Here is an 18,986-nt window from a genome sequence, read left to right as displayed (position 1 = left end):
CAGTCCGGCAGCTGGGCACTGGGCGAGTGGTGGGCGCGCCCCTCCCCCCCCTGGGACGTCGGGTTTCCCTCCAAGGGACCGGACTCCTTCTCCCTTCTCGGGGTTTGCGGGGTTTTGTTGGAGGTCAGGCGGCGACACAGGTCTGGGCTTGGCACCTCGCAGGCGCCCTAAGAAAGCCAGCGCGGCCTTTAACGACGGTCTGGGAAGAGACTGAGGACACTTCTCCTTTCGTTAGCCCCACCGCAGGTTCGTTTCACCTTTTTCCTCCCGGGGCGGGGCCAGGAGGTAGGCGCGGTAGGGGCGGGGGTGGGCGGGGCTTAGTGGAAGGGGCGGAGACATTGTGGGCGGGGCCTCGCCTCGGAACGGAAACGCGAACTACAGCTCCCACAACACCCCGCCGTCCCGCGGGTGGCCTCTGTCGTCGCGAGAAGCAGCCGCTGGGGCGTCTGCGCGGACAAACGGAAGTGTAGGTGACCGTCTGAGACAGCACCGCCAAGCTGGGAACCGGGGAGATGGCAGAGACAGAACCCAAGACCGTGCAAGATCTCACCTCGGTGGTAAGGGACGGCTGTGCGCGGCGCGCCCGAGGCCGCCGCATCCCCGGGGGGCGCCGGCAAAGACCGCGGACCGAGGCGCCCTCTCCGCGGCCGCGCGGGGCAGGTCTCTGGAAGCCAGGTTTCTGGAGGCTTCGCGGCCGCGGCCTGGCCACCTTGACCCTCCGGCCGCTGGCTGTAGGCCCCTGCGCCTGCTGACGTGCCCAGCCAGACCCGCCCCCCGCACCCAGCCCCACTCAGTCTCGGTGACCCCGGCTCCCCTCAGCTCCCCTCCTTACCCACTCTGCTCTGCGCGCCCCACCCCAAAACACCCGACGCCTTGGGAATCACAGCGGGCCCAGACGGGAAGGGGCGTCACCAGCCCCCCGAGTCTAATTTGACAGGTGGGGAAACTGAAACCCGGATAGGGAAATCGAAGGCCACGGAGCTGCGGAGAATTGGGGCCGGAACCCGGAATCCTGGTCTCCCCGTGGCACCAGGGCTCCTATCCTGATCCCGTGAAGGTGTCTCGGGGTAAGCGTGGGCTGTTGTGTTTTGTTGTTTCACAGGTGCAGACACTCCTGCAACAGATGCAAGATAAATTTCAGACCATGTCCGACCAGATCATTGGAAGAAATATCCTTTATTTGTAATCAGTCTCTGATGGGCCTTTGGATCCCAGTTTCCGGCTGGTGGTGGCGATAAGTGGGTGGTTTGCAGGTCAACTTCCACTAGTCATTTACCGGATTTTTTTTTTTTTTTTTTTTTTTTTTTTAACTGAGCTTAGATGCACACTTCCTGAGAAGTACTATGCAAAGAGCTGGGGATACAGCTGAGCTAGATCCCTGGCTGCGAGGAACTTACAGTCTACCGGTAATGCTGCCTAGTATGATTGACTGTTGACTGTGAGCGAAGCATTTCATGTGTATCTCTCCTGTGATCCTCACCATCACCTGATGAAGAGGTTGTAGCGTTACCTTTGTGTAGCGGGTGAGGAGCCAGGAAGCTTAGAAAAGTGAAAGAACTTGCCTAGGTCCCATCACTAGTAAAGGGCAGGGCTGGGATTTGATCCTCACCCCGGACTCCTGTGCTCTGAACCAGATTCTAACAATATCCAAAGGAAATTGGAAAACCACTTTCGTGAAGACACTGTGTTGAAGGTTGTAGTCTGCAGGGCCCTGGAGGAGAGGGGTAAGAAGTGGAAGCTGTTAGTGCCGTCTTTAACTTCCCCACTTGATGACATGAGCAGTCGCATTGATGACCTGGAGAAAAACATCGCAGACCTCATGACACAGGCCGGGGTGGAAGAGCTGGACGGGGAAAACAAGATCCCTGCCACACAGAAGAGTTGAAGGTGAGGGGAGCGAGGGACAGTAGAAGTGTGGTGCATGTCCCTGTGATTTTGATGTAGTTGGACTTTCTCTGGATCTGTCCCCAGCCAGGATCTAGCAAGCGTCCCTTGTATTGTTCCCCTTGTGGACTCCAGGCTTTGAATTTTTCATGCCAAACTAATTCCTTATGAAGAATTTATTTTCCCTGTTTTTATCAATGAGACCTAGATCTCTAGTTAAGACCATCAGTTAATATTAGATAACCCCTGAGTTTATATCATTACGGCGAAAACAAAGAAGTGTATTTTGTTGGCCTGATAATTCTTATCACTGGCAGATTTTCCAATGGTTTGTTTTGTTTTGTTTTGTTTTTTAAAGAGAACACCCACATTGCCACCTTCATAAATGCCATAAGTTCTAAGGATTCTCTTGGGAACACCCCCTGCACTAGGTAAATGCCAGGACAATGACTGATTATGATTTAGATGACCTAGATTGTGGCCACATTAAGCCTTCACCCTAGAGTTGATTTGTTTTTCCACTGCATGGTTACAGATATCAGGAGAGACTAATAATCAGAAATACCTGTTACAGCAAGATAGCTAGACGCACAGATGAGTGCCATGTTCTCACCATAGTGGGTTCCTTCATGACAAGCCTTTTCCTGAGTGTGGTGGTTACTTCATTGCAACCCAAATGTAGTTTTTAAACTCCCTTTGTTCCCATCCCATTTTTAGCATTTTAATTCCCTATAAAAATAAGGTTTACTGTGAATGTTTAGGTAACTAGAGTACCAAGCAAAATACACAGTAAAAGACACCAAATTCCTTTTTTATTTTCTGAGCATGTCCTGGCTGGACCAAATGATAGGTAACTATGAAGTACGGGTTGCTTTGAAGTCCAAGGAAATAAGTAGAGGTTTAGGAGGTAAGAGACTTAAATTTACTGTTATCTTAACAGTAGATTGGGTTGATGCACTATGTCAGTAAATCACGTAGTTGTTTTGTGTGGTTGTCATCTTGATTCCTTATAGACTTGGGCAATGTCCTGCCAGTCTTAGGAGCTTCTCTAGGTCTCATATCGTCTGGCCGTCAAAAACCCCATCAAGTGAAAGAGAACAGATTGAAGAATTTCTCGAGTGACAGGCATAATGCAAGGAAAGGAGTGGGAGTAGAAAACAAATTCACAATAATGTTTTTAATAAAGATTTTCTTTGTAGTTTTGCTAGGATATTGTGCAGAGAAAATGCATTTAATTCAAATGAGGATTGTGAAAGGATTTTTAGTTGCTAATTCTATGTATTATTTTTATTTGTCCTTACAGAATGAATAGCACGTTGATGGCTTTTGCTTTTTCAACAGGTTGCTCATCTGCACTGGAATCTGGAACACCCTTTTTACAAGCCAAGAGAAGACAGATGGCTTTTTGCAACTAACTGCTATGTGTAGACAGGTTTTATATTATAAAGTGTGCATTCTTCTTACCACATACTATAGAGTTAGTTTATAGAGTGATTTCCCTCCCCTGCTGCCTCCCATGTTTCCTGAACATGGTAAATTCACATCTTGGACCTTGGTCAGTTGTGCTATTAAACACTAAAACTTTGGCAGTTCCTGCATACAATTGTCAAATTTTTTAGTGTATTTTTGTGAAGTCATTTTTTTCCTATCATTCCCTTTGTAGTAGTTGCTGTTTGATAAAAGTTGCTGTGTAATTTTTTTATTAGACATAGGGTAGATCCTTGGTTATAATAAGATTTTGTGAAGTAAGGCATTTATAGTTAAGGTTTTTTGATTCTCAGAGTGACTGATGAGTGAACACTAAATAGTGTGTTGGCGATACTTTCCAAGTGGTTAAAAACATTTAAAATTGTGTATTCAGAAATATCTGGCACTACTCTGTCGCCAAAACTCGGAATGGAACCATGATTTTATGCCTGAGTCCCTGAGGTCAGGTGCTACAGTAACGAAGAGTGGCCACGGCCACTTTAGTGTTAGAATTTTTAAATATGGACAATGACAGAGTTGCCTGATGTGATGAGGCTTTCAGCAGTTAGAGTTTTGCATGAGGTTTGAACCTTCAGTAGGACCCTACCTTGTCCATCTACAGCAGTTACCATAGGAAGTCTGGCAGGACTTTACAACTAAGCTACTCCATCTTTTGAGCTACTGGCTGGGAAAAGAAACAGAAAAGGAAAACAGACCATGTTAAGTCCATGCCTACTAAATAACTAGTTGTAGGCTTGAGTTTTTAAGAAATAGTTTCTTTAAACTGGTTCTTACCTAAATTCGAGCAGAGTAGTGGCTTTATTACTGATAATGGGAGACAGGGAAAATAACTCCTGCGGTTCAGCCTGCAGTGTCAGGAGTGCTGAGCCCCAAGGCAGTGTTGATGGGAAGGAGACCCATGCGACAGTCACAGCAGGATGATATTGTATAGAGAACATGGAAGAAGTTGGGGAATGGAACAGTGCTTTGGAGAGGGAAACCCGTAGTCAACACAGTATGATTTTTTTAAAGTTTTCCTATGTCACTAGTCTTAATTGTTTGAATTGCAAATATATAATAATATTAAGGAATAATTTGTCCTATTTATAAATTATATGGGGAACACAGAGGAGTCGATTTCTTCTGGGATAAAATGAATTCCCCACTGTTGTCACCGAGCCGCAGAAACTCCCTCACTGGGCCGGTAGGTCGCGAGGTGTGGCCCTGAAAGCCCAGAGCCAGCTGGACTCAGGGACCGGATGAGACCGTGTGCAAGATGCTTCCAGGCCTGGGAAATGGCAAGTGGACAGTCGGGATGTAAGCAGTTGGCCTCCTTAAGTAACAGGAATGTTTCCCCTGACCAAAAATACCTGCCATGAATAAAGGTGCCTGAAATCCTGCTGTTGACGCTTCCTTTGTGTCAAAAATGATTGGTCTGGTTTTCTGCGTTTTCGTACCATTTCAGATGATCGGCTAGAAGCTCTGGAAGGATTCAGTACCCATAGCCAAAGTGGGGACGGGAGGCACGGGGGAGACTGTGGTGCCAGAAGGGAAGCCGAGGAGTGTGGAAGCCTCAGGCTGCAGGGCTCACCGGCCAGAGCGAAGGAGAGCGACGCCCTCCGGGGTCCCCAGGGAAACCTTCACGAGTGTGCTCCCCAGGACACTCGTCCCTGAGAAGCTCCAGCAAAGAAGGGTTTGTGCTCACTTGGGGGTAGCGTCTTCCCGGCTCATGTGATTCACCTGATGAAAATTCGCAACGCAAATTAGCTCAGGAGAGGCTCTGAGCCCCCAGAGCAGAAATGGGATTTAACTCATCTGCCAGTTTCCAAGTTACTTAACCAAGGATTTTTTTTTTAATGCTTGGCACCTAATTAACATTTCATAGAACCTGCATGTGGTGTGAAACACACCTGGGGAGATAGCGGTTAAAGAAATCCAATAAATAGCTCCGGGTTCACTTTATAAACACTCGCTTCACGTTCCCCAGCCTCCAGGTAAAGCTTCAGCCTGGGCTGGGGTGCCTCCACATTGTACAAAAGGATGCCTTTCCTCACACGGTCCCTGTGAAGTGCGAAGTGCAACACCTGCTAAGTTACGGGCCTGATCATCCATAGTCGAGCGCTCAGGCCACAGCCTCCTGGGCCCGAGGCACAGCTGTTTCCCCTCCAGCCCGCCCCGGCGACAGGGTTCCAGGCACCCTCCCTGTCCTGGAGCCTCTGCTCTGCGAAGGCTTCTAGCATGGTCAGCGTGGCCCCCGTCTAGTTCCAGGCATAATCTTAGGGTGCAGGAAAGTCTGTCTGCCTCTCTTATTCTCCAACTATTTTTTGTTCATTTACAGGCCCATGAAGTTCCTACTCAGCTAAGAAATACAGCTAGCATGGAGTTGTTTGCAGCAAGCGAAACAGCCTTAGGTTTGATTAAATGCCCTCTTTTTCCAAGCCCGGAGGCCCCATCAGCTTCCTCATTTGGCCTCTAGTTAATCCTGCTTTCATTCAGGCCACAGGATTTTTAAATGTTTTAATATTATTTTATCCATTTATTTTTTCTGCTGTTTCATGTCTGAAGTGCCATTGTGTTTGAAACTTATCAGAACAAACATACAGTACTTCAGGTGATTAAAGGTTCATCTGTCTGTGAGTCCTTGGACCCCTTAACCGCACTTAGAGCATCGTTGCTATGGGGACAGAGTCCAACAAACAACTTACAATGAACTTTTTAAAATTCTGTTTGTAAACTGAAGGTTTCCTGTGTGGATAACTATGTTCCCTTTTTTTATTCTGTAGTTTACATATTATAATTAGATTAAAATGGAGGAATTTTCACAGTATGTTGTCAGATCTAACCCTGAAAATAAACTGGCCACAGTTAATGATTAGTAACAGCTACCAGCACCTATGAAAGCGTTTATCATAAACCACCGTGCTGTGCAAGCATTTTGTTTACGTTATTTGGCTTCATCTCTTGACAACCCTGAGTTCAGTTTTTATCTGATTAGCCCGTTTTAAACAGAAGGAACCCAGTGCTGGGTGACAGTTGACCGAGGTCACACAGCTGGAAGCAGGGACCATGGAATCGCCACCCACAGCTGTCCATCCAGGTAAGATTTCCAAGTATTCATGGCCGGGCTGCTTGGCAATCAACAACCCGGATCTTGAAATTCAGTTTCAGAAGGCTCATTTTGCATTTTCAGTTAAACATGACCTAAATTATATAATAAACATGCTTGATGTGAATTTTTATTCAGAATTCAAAGTATTCAGGGCTGCTAGAAATGTGCTGGACCAGCATTTTTAAGTTCTTTGAGAACAACTATAGAAACAAATCCAGTTCAGTTTCTCACAATGTTTGCCTTGATAAGCCGCAGGGAATACTGGCTGCTGATTTTCAGTTGTTTCCCTGCTAACACCCATGAGTACAGAGGTCTTAAAAAGGTGCCTTTGCAGCCATCACCTGGAACCTTGGTCTCCTGCTAATAATGCTAAGCATCTGCCTTTAGCTGCGGCCTCTTTAAAACTTTCCATGAATGAAAAGGGGGTGGGGGGCAGGAGCAGGGGATGTGAGTCACTGCCTAAAAACAAAAACCAGAGGGAATGTGACAGAACATCACACTCACCGACCTCACAGATCACTTTGGAAATAGGAAAGGAATCTTTCTACAAGTCAGGTCGACCTGCTAGGAAAGAATCAGTTCTAGTGCTTGGCCCTCACACGCTGAGGCTTCCACCAAGAGAGGTGCCTGGAGGCTCCTCGGACACCTGCCGAGGACGAGATCTAGATCTAATAGATACAGAACACCTGCGTCCGCAGGGCCCTGGTGATGCTGGGGAAATGGAAGGTTCTGTTGCTCCCTCCTTGAGCAAGGCCGAGCGCATTCACGTGCAGGTACATAAACTGCATACACGTCCCAGGGATGCTGTGCTGCTTCGTGGTGATCGTCTTGGCTGTATATTTATACTTTCCTACTTTGTGGACATCTTTTGACCAATGATTCATATTGATCACTGGCAAAACGTCTACCTTCCAAAAGGAACAGTATCGTTTCCCAATAGTTAAGAATTCAGGATGGAGCAGTTTGGAAGCATTCAGCTGCAAAGGGGGCTGTAATGTCTCACAAGGGAGGGCAGCCCCAGGGAGAGTGAATTCCACACCCACAGGGCCATCAAGGACCCAGAATGCCCCACCGAGGCGCGGCCCACGGAAAGAGAACGCCTTCCTCCTTCCCCCTCGTCTCTGTCTAAGAGTGAAGAAAATGTTTTCCCCAAGTTGTTCCTACTGTGCTGCCCTGGCCTCAACCCCTCAGAGCACTCGAAGGTCGTTGACATCAAAAAGTTTTCTAGCTGGAATCTTTGTCCATCTAATCAGCCCTCAAAAAACCCCATTCCTAAACCACTGCTGTAGTTTTACTACCTCTTACCTCTTATGGGTCGTTAGAAGTTGCCATCAAAACCCAGTGTTTCCAGAAAGAAATTGGAAATATTAAATATCTTAAAACTACAGGCCTGTTATGTGGAAGAAAACCCAGTTAATTTTAATGGGCTATGGATAATCATCAGAAAAGTCATTTCTGGAAATTTAAAGAATATGCTTGTTCCTTTTAATGATACATTCTCCCGGAAATAGACCACTTGACTGATTCTGCTCCAGAATCCTACTGCGGCAAAGGATGGGCCCAAATTCTTTGTGGAACAGAAGCCTGACTGGCGTGGTACACGGATTGCAAAGCTGGAAAAGCTGCAAAACAATGTCCTGCAAAGAAAATCAGACTTCCCCCTTGATAGGCAGACAGCTCTGATGGATGCCCCTCAATCAGAACCTATGTTCCTTGGGCCCATAATTAAGAAACTTAGAGAGAAAGACTCTTTTGAAACCAGCTGGAAAAGTATGCTGTCTTGCCAGCAGAATTTCAAAAAGGTTGATGATTACCATGGGTCAGCCTTGGGGTCCGTGGGCCCTCATCACGGTTGATTGTATGAAACATATTTTGCCAGCCTCGTCAAAAGGAAATACAGTAAGATTCAGTGGGTCAGTCTCATCTTCTCGAGCGCAGACAAGGCTTCGCAATGATCTGTGACTCAACTTTGTTCTTCCCAGAAGGAGAAGCAGAGTCTGTGCGACCCCTCTGGCACAGCTGAGCCAGTGTTTCTGGAATCACTGAGAACATTTTCCTCACCATGAACTGCCAGAAGTTTCTTGGGTTTATTCAAGCTAATCTGTATTCCAGAACAATTCTGGACAAGATTTGTTAGTAATACTTCAACAAGGTGCTGTTTGGAAAGTTCTGAACTTAAAGGATCTCTTTCTGTATTATACTAAGTAATCCAGTAAACTGAGCAAGAATTCTTTGCAATGAAAGCAGACCCTGAGGCTGGGGCCCAGCAGCCTGAGTTTTAACACAACCTCCACTGATCTCCCTCAAGTGTGAGAACGAGGGCCCTGTGGTGCCAACTTGGGTTGTCTGATAGCTTTGGGGAGTCAGACTAGTCTAAACACAAGAAATCCCTGGGGGATTAACATGCAGGTTCCTGGGCTCCTCTTTTGTAGATTCTGATCCAGTACATATGGGACAGGGGCTAGGGATCCGTGTCTTTAATCAATTCTCCTGTCATTTTTTTAATATTCCTTCCTACACAGGAAAACACTGCATGGAGAAACGGGGTGGCAGGGAAAAGCATCTCACTCTGAATCACTCGGGCCTGGGCCAGTCCTAAGGTAATTTAAAAGGAATTGATTCTTAATTACCCAGCACATCGGAGCACAGGGATAGAGCACGACCTTTCGGGCCCCGTGAAATGAGGAGCTCGCCCTCCCGCCCAAGGAGCTGAGCGTGAAGAGCCCTCACTCCACGAGGACTTGAATCACTTTAAATCAATTTGCTTCTTATTAAGATGCACTTCCATGAGAAATCATTCCCACTCTTCAGCCACAACAGGATAGCCCATCATTTAAAGCTTCCTGAGTGTGACAGTTGCTTAAAAAGGTTTTAAAGAGTATGGTAAATATTTTACCAGAAGGATAAGTTATTCAATAAGGAGATTATTTATTAAAAACTCATAATTTTATTAGTTCATGTATCTCTATTTTCATGAAAATGCATTCTTTTCATCTGGGCATACTTTTCTATTCCCACAGCAGATTAACCTGTGAGTTGACAATTCTGTTAATACGTAAATATATTGAAATATAATTTAACTTGTGAAAGTAACAAGATTTTACTAATAAGAAGACATATCTGTAAAATTACATTTTAAAAGAACTCTTGGAGGGTTTTAAGCATAGTTTCATGTACTTAAAAAGAAATCATGTTTGCTATTTTGGAAGAAAGAACAAGTTTCTCATTTATCTTTTGAGTCATCCATCCTAAAGGAAATAACTAACGCATGACTTTTTTTCTTCTTATTGGTAAGAAGGAAAACATTTAATGCTTAGGCCCAAAACCAAGGTATTGAGTTCAAGTATTTACGGTCAGATATTTTATTTCGATAATAAAAAAAATAAATGAGAATAGTTTCCGTTGCAAGCAATGACTAAAAATGGCTTTAACACTACGGATATTTAATGACCTCATAAAAAAGTCCAGAGGTAGGCAGTTCTGGGGATGTTTAATTTATTGGTTCCACACGGTCCCGACTCCAGGCCGGCTGCTCTGTACTTACCTCGACTTTCCCCTCATCCTGGCACACTGTCTCCACGCAGCACATCTAGGGACCAGCCAAACACCCCTCCCAAAACCCTTTCTTCCTGTCCGCCTCTGCTGTGGGTTGAGTTGTGTCCCCCCAGAAGGTATGTTGAAATCCTATCCTGGGACTTCAGAATGTGACCTTATTGGCAAACAGAGTCTTTACAGATGTAATCAAGTTAAGATGAGGTCATGCTGGATTACGATGGGCCCTCATCCAATGACTGGGGTCCTTTTAAGAAGAGAAGAGACACAGAGGGACACAGAGACAGTGCCCTGTGATAACAGAGGCCAAGACTGGAGTGATGTGTCCGCAAGCTAAGGAGTGCTGACAACACCAGTAGCTGGAAGAAAGGCAGGGAACAGATTCTCCCTCACAGCCTCTAAACAGAAACCCACCCCAGGACACCTTGATTTTGGACTTCCGTCTCACCTTGATCTCTGCTTGGGATCTGCCCTTTGTCCTGGAAGCTCAGAACCCTCCCTTCTTTCCCAGACCTCACTAACTCATTCAGACTATCTCTGGGTGCCTAGCTTAGCATTTTACAGCCAGCTTTTTAAAAGAAATCGTAACTGGTGTATCAAGGGTTAATTTGCTTTCTAGAGATTTTTTTTTTTTTTTTTTTTTTTTTTTTTTCCTAAGCAAGAAAATTGGGAATTCAGTTAGGTCTAAAATTCATCTGAGGCTTCTGACAACTTGTTTGCGGACGTAACTGCTCTGGTGCTGGCAACTTTAGTAATCAAAGAGAAGCTTAAGAAAAACTGAGCACTGCAAAAGGAAGAGGGAAATAATAAATGTGAATTGAGTCCATGCTACCAAACATTTTATTCTGAAGATTTTCAAACATACGGCAGAGCTAAAAGAATTTCCCCAGTGAGTGCCTGTATCCACACCACCTTGGTTAACACGTGATGGTACTTGCTTTATGGTAGCTCTATTCTCTTTCCATCCCTCTCCCCATCTGAGAATTAATTTTTTAATTACATGATTACCAAATTGCTCTGGGGGCTCTTTGTAGGGAAAGTACAGAGCAACTCTGGGCACTTACTTTCCAAGTTCATCAGCCCAGGATAGAAGCCCTTCATACCTGGCCCCCCACCCCTGTGATACTGCGATTTATAGTAAGAAATACGTATTTGGTCGTTGTCCTGTTTCTGGCTCAGATCCTAAAACCTAAGTGATAAGGTTTTTCCTAAGTGATAAGCGCTATAGAATTTCCTAAGTGATAAGAGCTATAGAGGTGTCTTGATATCCAGAACAAACCACACCTGAGTTTATGTTAATGAGGTGAGTTTTGGAAACCACCTAAGGATGGGGGCTGGTTGCCAGGGGAAACAACCCTGTGATTGGAGCGTTGGAGCTCTCAGTCCCACGCCCCAGGCTTCCAGGTGGCAAGAGGGGCTGGAGGTTGAATCTCTGGCCAGTGGCCAGTGATTTAATCAATCATGCCCTGGTGATGAAGCCTCCGGTGAAAACCGAAAACGGGGCTCAGAAGGCGTCTACGTTGGTGAAGCAGAGGGAGAGTGGTGCACCTGGAGAGGGTATGGAGGCTCCGTGCCCCTTCCCACACCTCGCCCTATGCAGCTCTTCTGTCTGGATATTATCTGTGAAGTAAAATATCTTTCTGAGTTCTCTGAGCCGCTCTAGCAAATTAATCAAACCCGAGTAGAGGGTCGTGGGAACTTCCGGTTATAGCCGTTAGCTCACAAGCACAGGTAACCAGCTGGGCTGTGACGGGAGCCTGAAGTGGAGAGTGGTCTTGTAGGACTGAGCCCTTAACCTGTGGAGTTCGATGCTGCCTCTGAGTAGATGGTATCAGAGTTGACTTGAATTACAGGACACCCAGCTGCTGTCGGGGGATTGCTTGGTGTGGAAAAACCCACATGTGGGAGTTGGACTCTGAATCTTACCCCTCCCCCTGCTGCACCTCAACCAACACATTTCTCTGTTCATTGCCCCTGAACTATGTCCCCAACCCAACCTGCATCTCTGCCTGGTGGCCTCCTATTCAACGTTTAAGACCCAATTCAGCTGTTCCCTTTCAGAAAAAAAAATAGCCTCCGTTCTCTCAAAGAGAGGTAGCCTTCTTCTGTGATCCCCAGAGTATTTTAAACATGCCTTTAACACTTGTCACACTGTCCTCAAACTCCTTGCCGTGTGTCTGTCTCCCCCACTGTCTGAGGGACCCTGGGGGCCTCTGGGGACTTTATCGTATTATCTTGAAGTTCCCTTTGGCGCCTGGCACAAGTCCTGGCACGTTGCAGGTATGCAGGTGTTAGGCAAATGGACCGCAAGAGAGCTAGCTGGAACTCTCTAAAATAAACTAAGTAGCCCCACTTGTAAGTATGCAAACCTACTTAGAAGTGTCATGTCGGACTTTAAGTCCAAGCTGCCTTGTCCCTCCTGTCATCACTCCCATTAAGTGGACCAGCCTGAAAGCTCACATACATGTTAGTGAAGATGCACACCGTGGCCCTTGTTCTTCTGTGTAAAGGATAATTCCGCCACAGCTAGAAACATGAAACAGTATAATGTCTGAGCAGGTGTTTCCTAAAGAGTGTATAAAAACAGCTGCTACTCAAAACAAAACAAACAAACAAAAAGTTCAGTGGTTAAGCTGGGGAAACACGGAACTAAGCAAAGTGCACAGGTTTCTTTTCTACAGTATTTCTCAGAACTTTCAGCCCAATGTGAATTTCAAGCAGCTGGGGAGAAGGGTTTCCAGCACAGAGCCCTTTTGCAAAGCGTGGAAAGGCCAGCTGCAGCGACACACCGTGGAAGACCCCGCTCTCTCTCAACTCTGTTTACCTGTTTTGCTTCCTACCCCTTGACCACCATCACGTCCTGCATTTCAGGCTTAATGTTGAATTTCTCATGCTAAATATTGTGCCAAACGTGGAGGTGATGGAGTTACACTGGGCTTTGCTATCTTTCGGTCTGGACGTAGCCCGTCGTTTAGCTTAACTCAGGGGGTCTGGTGTGGCACCAATCAGCAGGAGGGCACCGGGAGAGGAAGGTTCCAGGCACCCACTGAGATGTGTCATTGTCACGAAAGACACCTGTCCTCAAAAAGAATCTGTGTTATCAACATCCAAAGCCTTAAGGAAGCCAGTACTGCCGTTGGAATCGCTGGGGAAATGCCCAGCACCTAAAATCAACAAAAAGATTGATTGCATGGTTCATCTTTTCGTCAGTTTCATTTCATGACTAGCGTAGTAAAATTTGGCTACCTACTACCCATCTGTTTCTTAAAGTGTGCAGTAGGTTCACATTTTCTTGCAACCGTTTAAGTAAAAATAAAATTTTAATGAAAAATTATAAAGAATGTTTCCATACCCTGCAGCCTACAGTTCTAAAAATGGCTGACTGGCTGTGCTGGCTTTTCCGGGCTGACCTGGAAACACAGTTGTCTTCCAGGTTCTGTGCCCAGTACAGTGCCTGGCAGAAAGAAGCTGATCAGCAAACACTGGATGGTGGGATGCACCTGTGCACTGGAAAGCTGCAGTCAGAGAGGAAGTGGACCCCAATGAGTCAGTCTCAAAGGTCTGCAGTGGCCTGATGGGGAGAGGGGTTCTCAGGATGTCATCTTGGCTAAAGGGAGATTTAGACTCTGCTGCTGGCTACCTGAGACTTGGAGACCAATGCCCCTTGAGCCTCTGTATCTCCTTTCACTCTGGGCTGGGTGTTCAGCTCCCCACAAATCCCTGCATAAGAGTCACCAGCCAAGGGCTGGGGACTCTGTTCAGGGTATTTACATTCCTTACCATCACCACTGTGCTTTCAGCTACGAGTGACCGGTAATCTTTTTTGCTTCTGGTAACTCACAGATTCAAGAAAGGGCATTTGCTGACTCTTGTAAGTGGGAGTTTGGGGGTGGATTCAGGCCTGGCTGTATCCAGGTGCTCATCACCACCAGTCAGCTCTGCTGTCCTCTGCACTGGCTCGCACCATCATGGTAAAATGACCACCAGCAGTTCCAGATTGCATCTCATACTCTCACCTGCCGATCCCTTCCAGAAAGAGCTTCCCTGGCCCAGAGTCCCCCCCGCAACCATCCTGGGGTCGCCTCTCATTGGTCTGGCTTGGAGCACGTGCCTCTGAGCCAATCACAGTAGCCTAGAGGGGTGGAATGAGCTGATTGCCCAGGCCTGGGTCAGTGCCCTCCCATGAGACCAGAGTTGGGCTTAGCCCACTCATCAAAGCGCTGGAGTTGGGAATCGGGGAGAAGAGTTGCCTAAATAGAATCAGGTGCTGTTTCCCACAAAGAGTGAACCAAATAGTTCAGGACGACGCTCCTAATTTCCGGGTCTTTCCCACTCTTTCCCCCACTTTCCCACTGAACCACCACCTTCCCCAGCCAACCCAGTTAGCTTCCCGCATTGCCTGATGAACCCTGAGCCCCTTTTCTGACATAAACATGGAACCCGAAGCATGTCTCGTCTTGTTACAATTCAGTTTAACGCTCAACTTGAGCCTTCAGTCAATTCATGGCTCTAAAGAAATTAGAGGACATTTATTTAACACCCACTGAATGCCAGAAAGTATCGCATAGGGAGATGACAGATGTGCGGTTTAGAAAGAGCACTGCTGAAGGCGATAGGGCGCTGGGTTTGGAATGAAGCCCATCTGGTGTGAAGCCCAACTCTCACTGCAGGACTGGCTACATAACTGGCAGGGCCCAGTGCAAAATGGAATGTGGGTCCTTTGTTCAGAAGCTATTAAGAATTTCTAAGCGGGGGGGGGGGGGGGGGGGGGCGGTCCCTGAGCACAAAGCCCTGTGCACAGGTTACAGGCCACGAACCTGGCCCAGGCTTATTGCTCACGACCTTGGGAAAGTCTTTGGACCACCCCAGCGTCCTGACTCTCATTTCTGTGAAGGGATTGCTGTGCACATCCCAGTAAGACCATGGATGTGCAGTGCTGGGGGGCGGGGGGCTCCTGTACCCATTTGGTGGGTGAAGGGAAGGAGAGAGAAGAGGGGATGGGAGGTAGGTGAGTGCGAGTGGAGGCCCCGTCTCCACCCACAGATTGAAAGATGAGCCTAGTGTCCAGACCCAGCCTAAGAGCCGCCCCAGACCTCTAGCTGCAGTCAGCCCCTGGAGTTGGGCAAGTCCCCAGACTCAAGAGAACTATTCACAAGAAGGTATGGCCGGGAGCCTGCATGATTTACTGCTAATTCTCAAAACTAAAGCAAACAAAGCCCCAAGAGATAGGGCCTAGCCATGACCTTCAGCGTGAGACCAGAGCAGTAAACAGATTAAAGCAAAAGGCACCTGACCCACGTGCAATGAAGCGGCAACGTGAAGTAATGGCTTTCCTGGGACCTATAACCCAATTCCCACCCCCCTCCTCTATCCCCGGATGAGGAACTTGAGAGCCCTCCCTGCCTGACTTTCCCAAGCCTGGAAAGAGGAAGTGCTTGATGGGCACTTCCTCACACAGTAATTCATTTGATAGCCACAGTGACCTGGAGGCATTTTTATATCTTCATTTGTTTCTAAACAGAAGAGTCAGTGACACCCTGAGCTAGTTCTAGGATGTGCTGGCTCTTTTCCACCCCAGGGCCTTTGCATGTGCGGCTGCTTTTGCCTGAGATGCTATTCCTCCGCTCCACTCCTTACCTAGCGGACACCTATGTCTACTTAAATCTCAGCTCAAACGTCACTCCTCAGGGAGACCTTTTCAAATCTTGCAAACCTTGCCCTGTTTATCACTTTCATAGTGACCTGTCCTTACCTTTCAGAGCTCCTCTCATGGTGTGTAGGTGTATCTGTGGTTATCTGATTAACGTCTTTCTCTCTAGTCTGTAAGCACCAAGAAGGCAGGAACTCACCATTTTGCACACAACTGACTCTCCAATGTCCTGGACATTGCCTGACCCACACCCATGAATAGGTATTCACTGAATGAGTGAATAAGCTTGCCCAACATCACACAGCTAGTATGAAGCAGAGCTGGCATTCAACCCAGATCGCCTGACCCCTAAGTCAGTCCACGTTCCCACTTTATCTTGTTGCCAAATAGGAGAAAATATCAGTTACAAATAGAATAAAGAAAATCATTTTTTTTCTTTTTCCATGATGAAACTTTCCACTGTATTATGTCATGTTTTCTTGAACCCATACAAAAACAAGAGCCTGCCCCTCAGAGACAAACCCCAGTTTCTATGCCTTCTCTGCCTCCAAAACATTAATAAATAAACAATGTTATAATAAATAGATGAGCCAGGCAAAGAAGTTGTTGAAAGTCGGGGGTGGGGGGGGAGCAGGCGGCGGGATTCCAGAGTCCCAGAAGCACAAAGGATTCTACAGGTCGTCTGGGCCCCCATCACCACTCTAAAGAGGGGGAATGGAGGCACAGAGAGGTTAAGTGACCTGCCCCAAACCACACAGCTAGTTAATCCAACGTGAATCTCCTACTCTCAGACATATGCTCTTCCCACTTTCTGTGTTTCTGCAGCCAGATTGCAGCAGATGCCTTTTTGGTAGCTCAAGAAGGTGCTTGCCTTGTTAAGCCCTGCCCGGCTGTGCCACCTCCTGGTTTCCTATCACAGGGGAAGGACTACTGAGTGTCTAATGTCTTATTTGGGTTCCCCCAGCAGTGAACCCTAAGGTGTAAGTATGTGAGAGGTGAAAGAAATACATCAGGGTCTGGGAAAGTGAGGCAGAGAAGGGAACGCAGCTGATAAAGGGTGGGTTGTCAAGCCAGCTTCCCCTGTGGGCACCTGGAGCTTGGTACCCCTGGGGCACTCTGGGAACCAGTCTAGGGCATGCCTCAGAGTTATCCCCCAAGGGGTAAGGAGGCTGGAATATTTATATACCAACTTCCATCAGCCATTGCTTGAGCCCTGCTGGGGGCGGAGGGAGTGGGAATGAAGTGGTGTTAATTCACTGGCATTCGTGGCAACAGAGATTCCAGGGGCAAGATAAAGCTCTCAGGCGAAGAGCTGAAGGTTGCTGGCAAGTCAGGGGTCAAGTGGCAAAGGTGGGCGATATGGGAAGGGCACTATGGTGACTAGAATTGTGTTCCCCCAGAAAGGTATGTTGAAGTCCTAACCTCTGTTACCTATGGGTGTGAGCTTATTTGGAAATAGGGTCTTTGCAGATGTAATCGAGTTAATAGGGGGTCATAATGGATTAGGATGGCCTGAAGTTCAATGACTGGGGTCCTTATAGGAGGGAAATTGGGACAGACACAAAACACCCAGGGAGAGGCCATGTGAGGATGGAGGCAGAGATTGGTGTGATGCAGCCACACACCAAGGAACGCTAAGGATGCCCAGAGCCACCAGAAGCTGGACGAGCCAAGGAAGGACCCTCCCTCAGCGGCTGCAGAGGGAATGTGGCCCTGCTGGCATCTTGATTTCAGATTTCTGGCCTCCAGAATATGAGAGAACACATTTCTGCTGTTGTGAACCCTCCACATTGTGTCACTTTGTTGAGCAGACCCAGGAAATGAATACAGGCCCCCTACATCACACCAGTCGACTATTGGTGATTAAAATTCCCTCGTAGCACCCACCGCTTGAAAGACACTCCGTGCATGGTCACACAGTTAGCGGTTGGCAGCGCCGAGATTTTTATCCAGGTGTGGCTGCCCCCGAAAGCCATGGGATAAGTTCCTCTCCTTTTCTCCAATCGACCTTTCCCCCCAGCTTTGTAACCAAGAAAGCTGAGCTGACACTGCCAGGGTCCTCCTTAGCAGGCCAGACGGCAGACAAATCCAGACTATTCCATGTGGTAATCATTTTAATCCTTCAGGCCCGTTGAGGCGGAGACCTTTCTAATACTCAGTACTCGGTTGAGAGAATGAGGGAAAGGGCTGGGACCTTTGTACTGAAGATACGGGAAGGTCAGGGGAGAGGCAAATGGCAGAGCCGGACACTGAACAGCGGCCCCCTTGCTGCAGCCAAGGCCCCTGCGCAGACCACCCTTCCTCCCCAGCCGACTGCCCCTCCTTGGCCAGTGTTACCGGTTGGGGGCACAAGCATAGGAAAGAAGCTGCTCTGCCCTGCCTATTATGGGACGGTCAAGACATACTGGTTCCTGGGCTGACACTGGGCCCGTCGACATCAACAAGAGGGAATAGGAGGCTCGGCCTTTGATGAAAAGAGAACCCATGTGGCCTGGCGTAGCTGTTCCCTCAGAAATGCCAGGTCAAGTTGCACTTTAGTGTAAGGAATCCTGGCATATTTTTACAAGCCTCCATTTCTGTATGACTCCAGAAGTTCTAGGGAGGCAACAGCAGCCTGGAAAGGAGGAGAGAATTCAACTCCTAAGCACCCCACAGGACAGAAGTTTGAGGACAGCACAGATGGTTTGGCCAGGCCCGTGGATTGTGGAGAAATGAGCACTCGGGGACAGCCAGGAGGCAGAGGCAAGCGGAGGTCACGATGTCAGCTTGCAGGGAGAAGGGTGAGGGATGAGTTAATATCTTTCCTTTGTACATTTCTTTATTGTTTGAATTTTATAACGGGCATATTTATGCATTACTTCCAGAATCATTCTTTCTTTCTTTGTATTTAATTCCTCGACAAGCACGAGGGCCCCTGCTGTTTTCCCGTGGTAACGGAGCTGCGGGGATTGGCGGGGAGAGGAACCCTGACAAGGTATTAGTTCCAGGTCCCTGAAATGACGGAGAAATCCGTACTTTAAAGGAGCATCTGGTTACTTCTACTCTGCTCTGTGGCAGCCTGGCCAAGGGGATGGGCAGTCCAAGGTCACAGCCACCACGAGCAGCCCTAAACAGCTGGTTGTTTGGATTCGCGCTCCAGTTCTTCACCCCCTTGCTGAGCGGTGGGGGTCACATCCACCTACCGGACCCGCGGGGGGCGTGGCGCTACCCACGCTCTGCCGCAGGCCTGGCCACGTGACTTGCTGTGGCCAATGGGAAGTGGCGTCGGGCCTCTGCACGAGGGACGTGCCGGGACGTGCGGCGCCAAGCCGACCGCACGCGGAC

General features: G+C 47.7%; 1 protein-coding gene across 1 annotated transcript; it reads left to right on the top strand.

Annotated features, from left to right (window-relative positions):
- The first annotated feature begins 409 nt into the window (after positions 1–409).
- On the top strand, positions 410–4,750 carry HSBP1 (heat shock factor binding protein 1). Its single transcript, XM_068528409.1, has 4 exons — positions 410–557; positions 1,103–1,169; positions 1,767–1,887; positions 3,226–4,750. Exons 1-3 carry the CDS (start codon positions 513–515, stop codon positions 1,883–1,885), a joined length of 231 nt encoding a protein of 76 aa, XP_068384510.1. The 5' UTR covers positions 410–512; the 3' UTR covers positions 1,886–1,887; positions 3,226–4,750.
- Positions 4,751–18,986: the final 14,236 nt, after the last annotated feature.

This window comes from Eschrichtius robustus, chromosome 19, assembly GCF_028021215.1.
Source record: "Eschrichtius robustus isolate mEscRob2 chromosome 19, mEscRob2.pri, whole genome shotgun sequence".
Lineage (NCBI taxonomy): Eukaryota > Metazoa > Chordata > Mammalia > Artiodactyla > Eschrichtiidae > Eschrichtius > Eschrichtius robustus.
Note: the sequence above shows the minus strand (reverse complement) of the source record. Positions and strands in the feature narration are given on the sequence as shown.

Coding starts and splice junctions, on each gene's coding strand:
- HSBP1 (XM_068528409.1), top strand. CDS start 513: ATGGCAGAGACAGAACCCAAGACCGTGCAAGATCTCACCTCGGTG. Junction 558..1,102: donor TGCAAGATCTCACCTCGGTG/GTAAGGGACGGC, acceptor GTTGTTTCACAG/GTGCAGACACTCCTGCAACA. Junction 1,170..1,766: donor CGACCAGATCATTGGAAGAA/ATATCCTTTATT, acceptor TAACTTCCCCAC/TTGATGACATGAGCAGTCGC.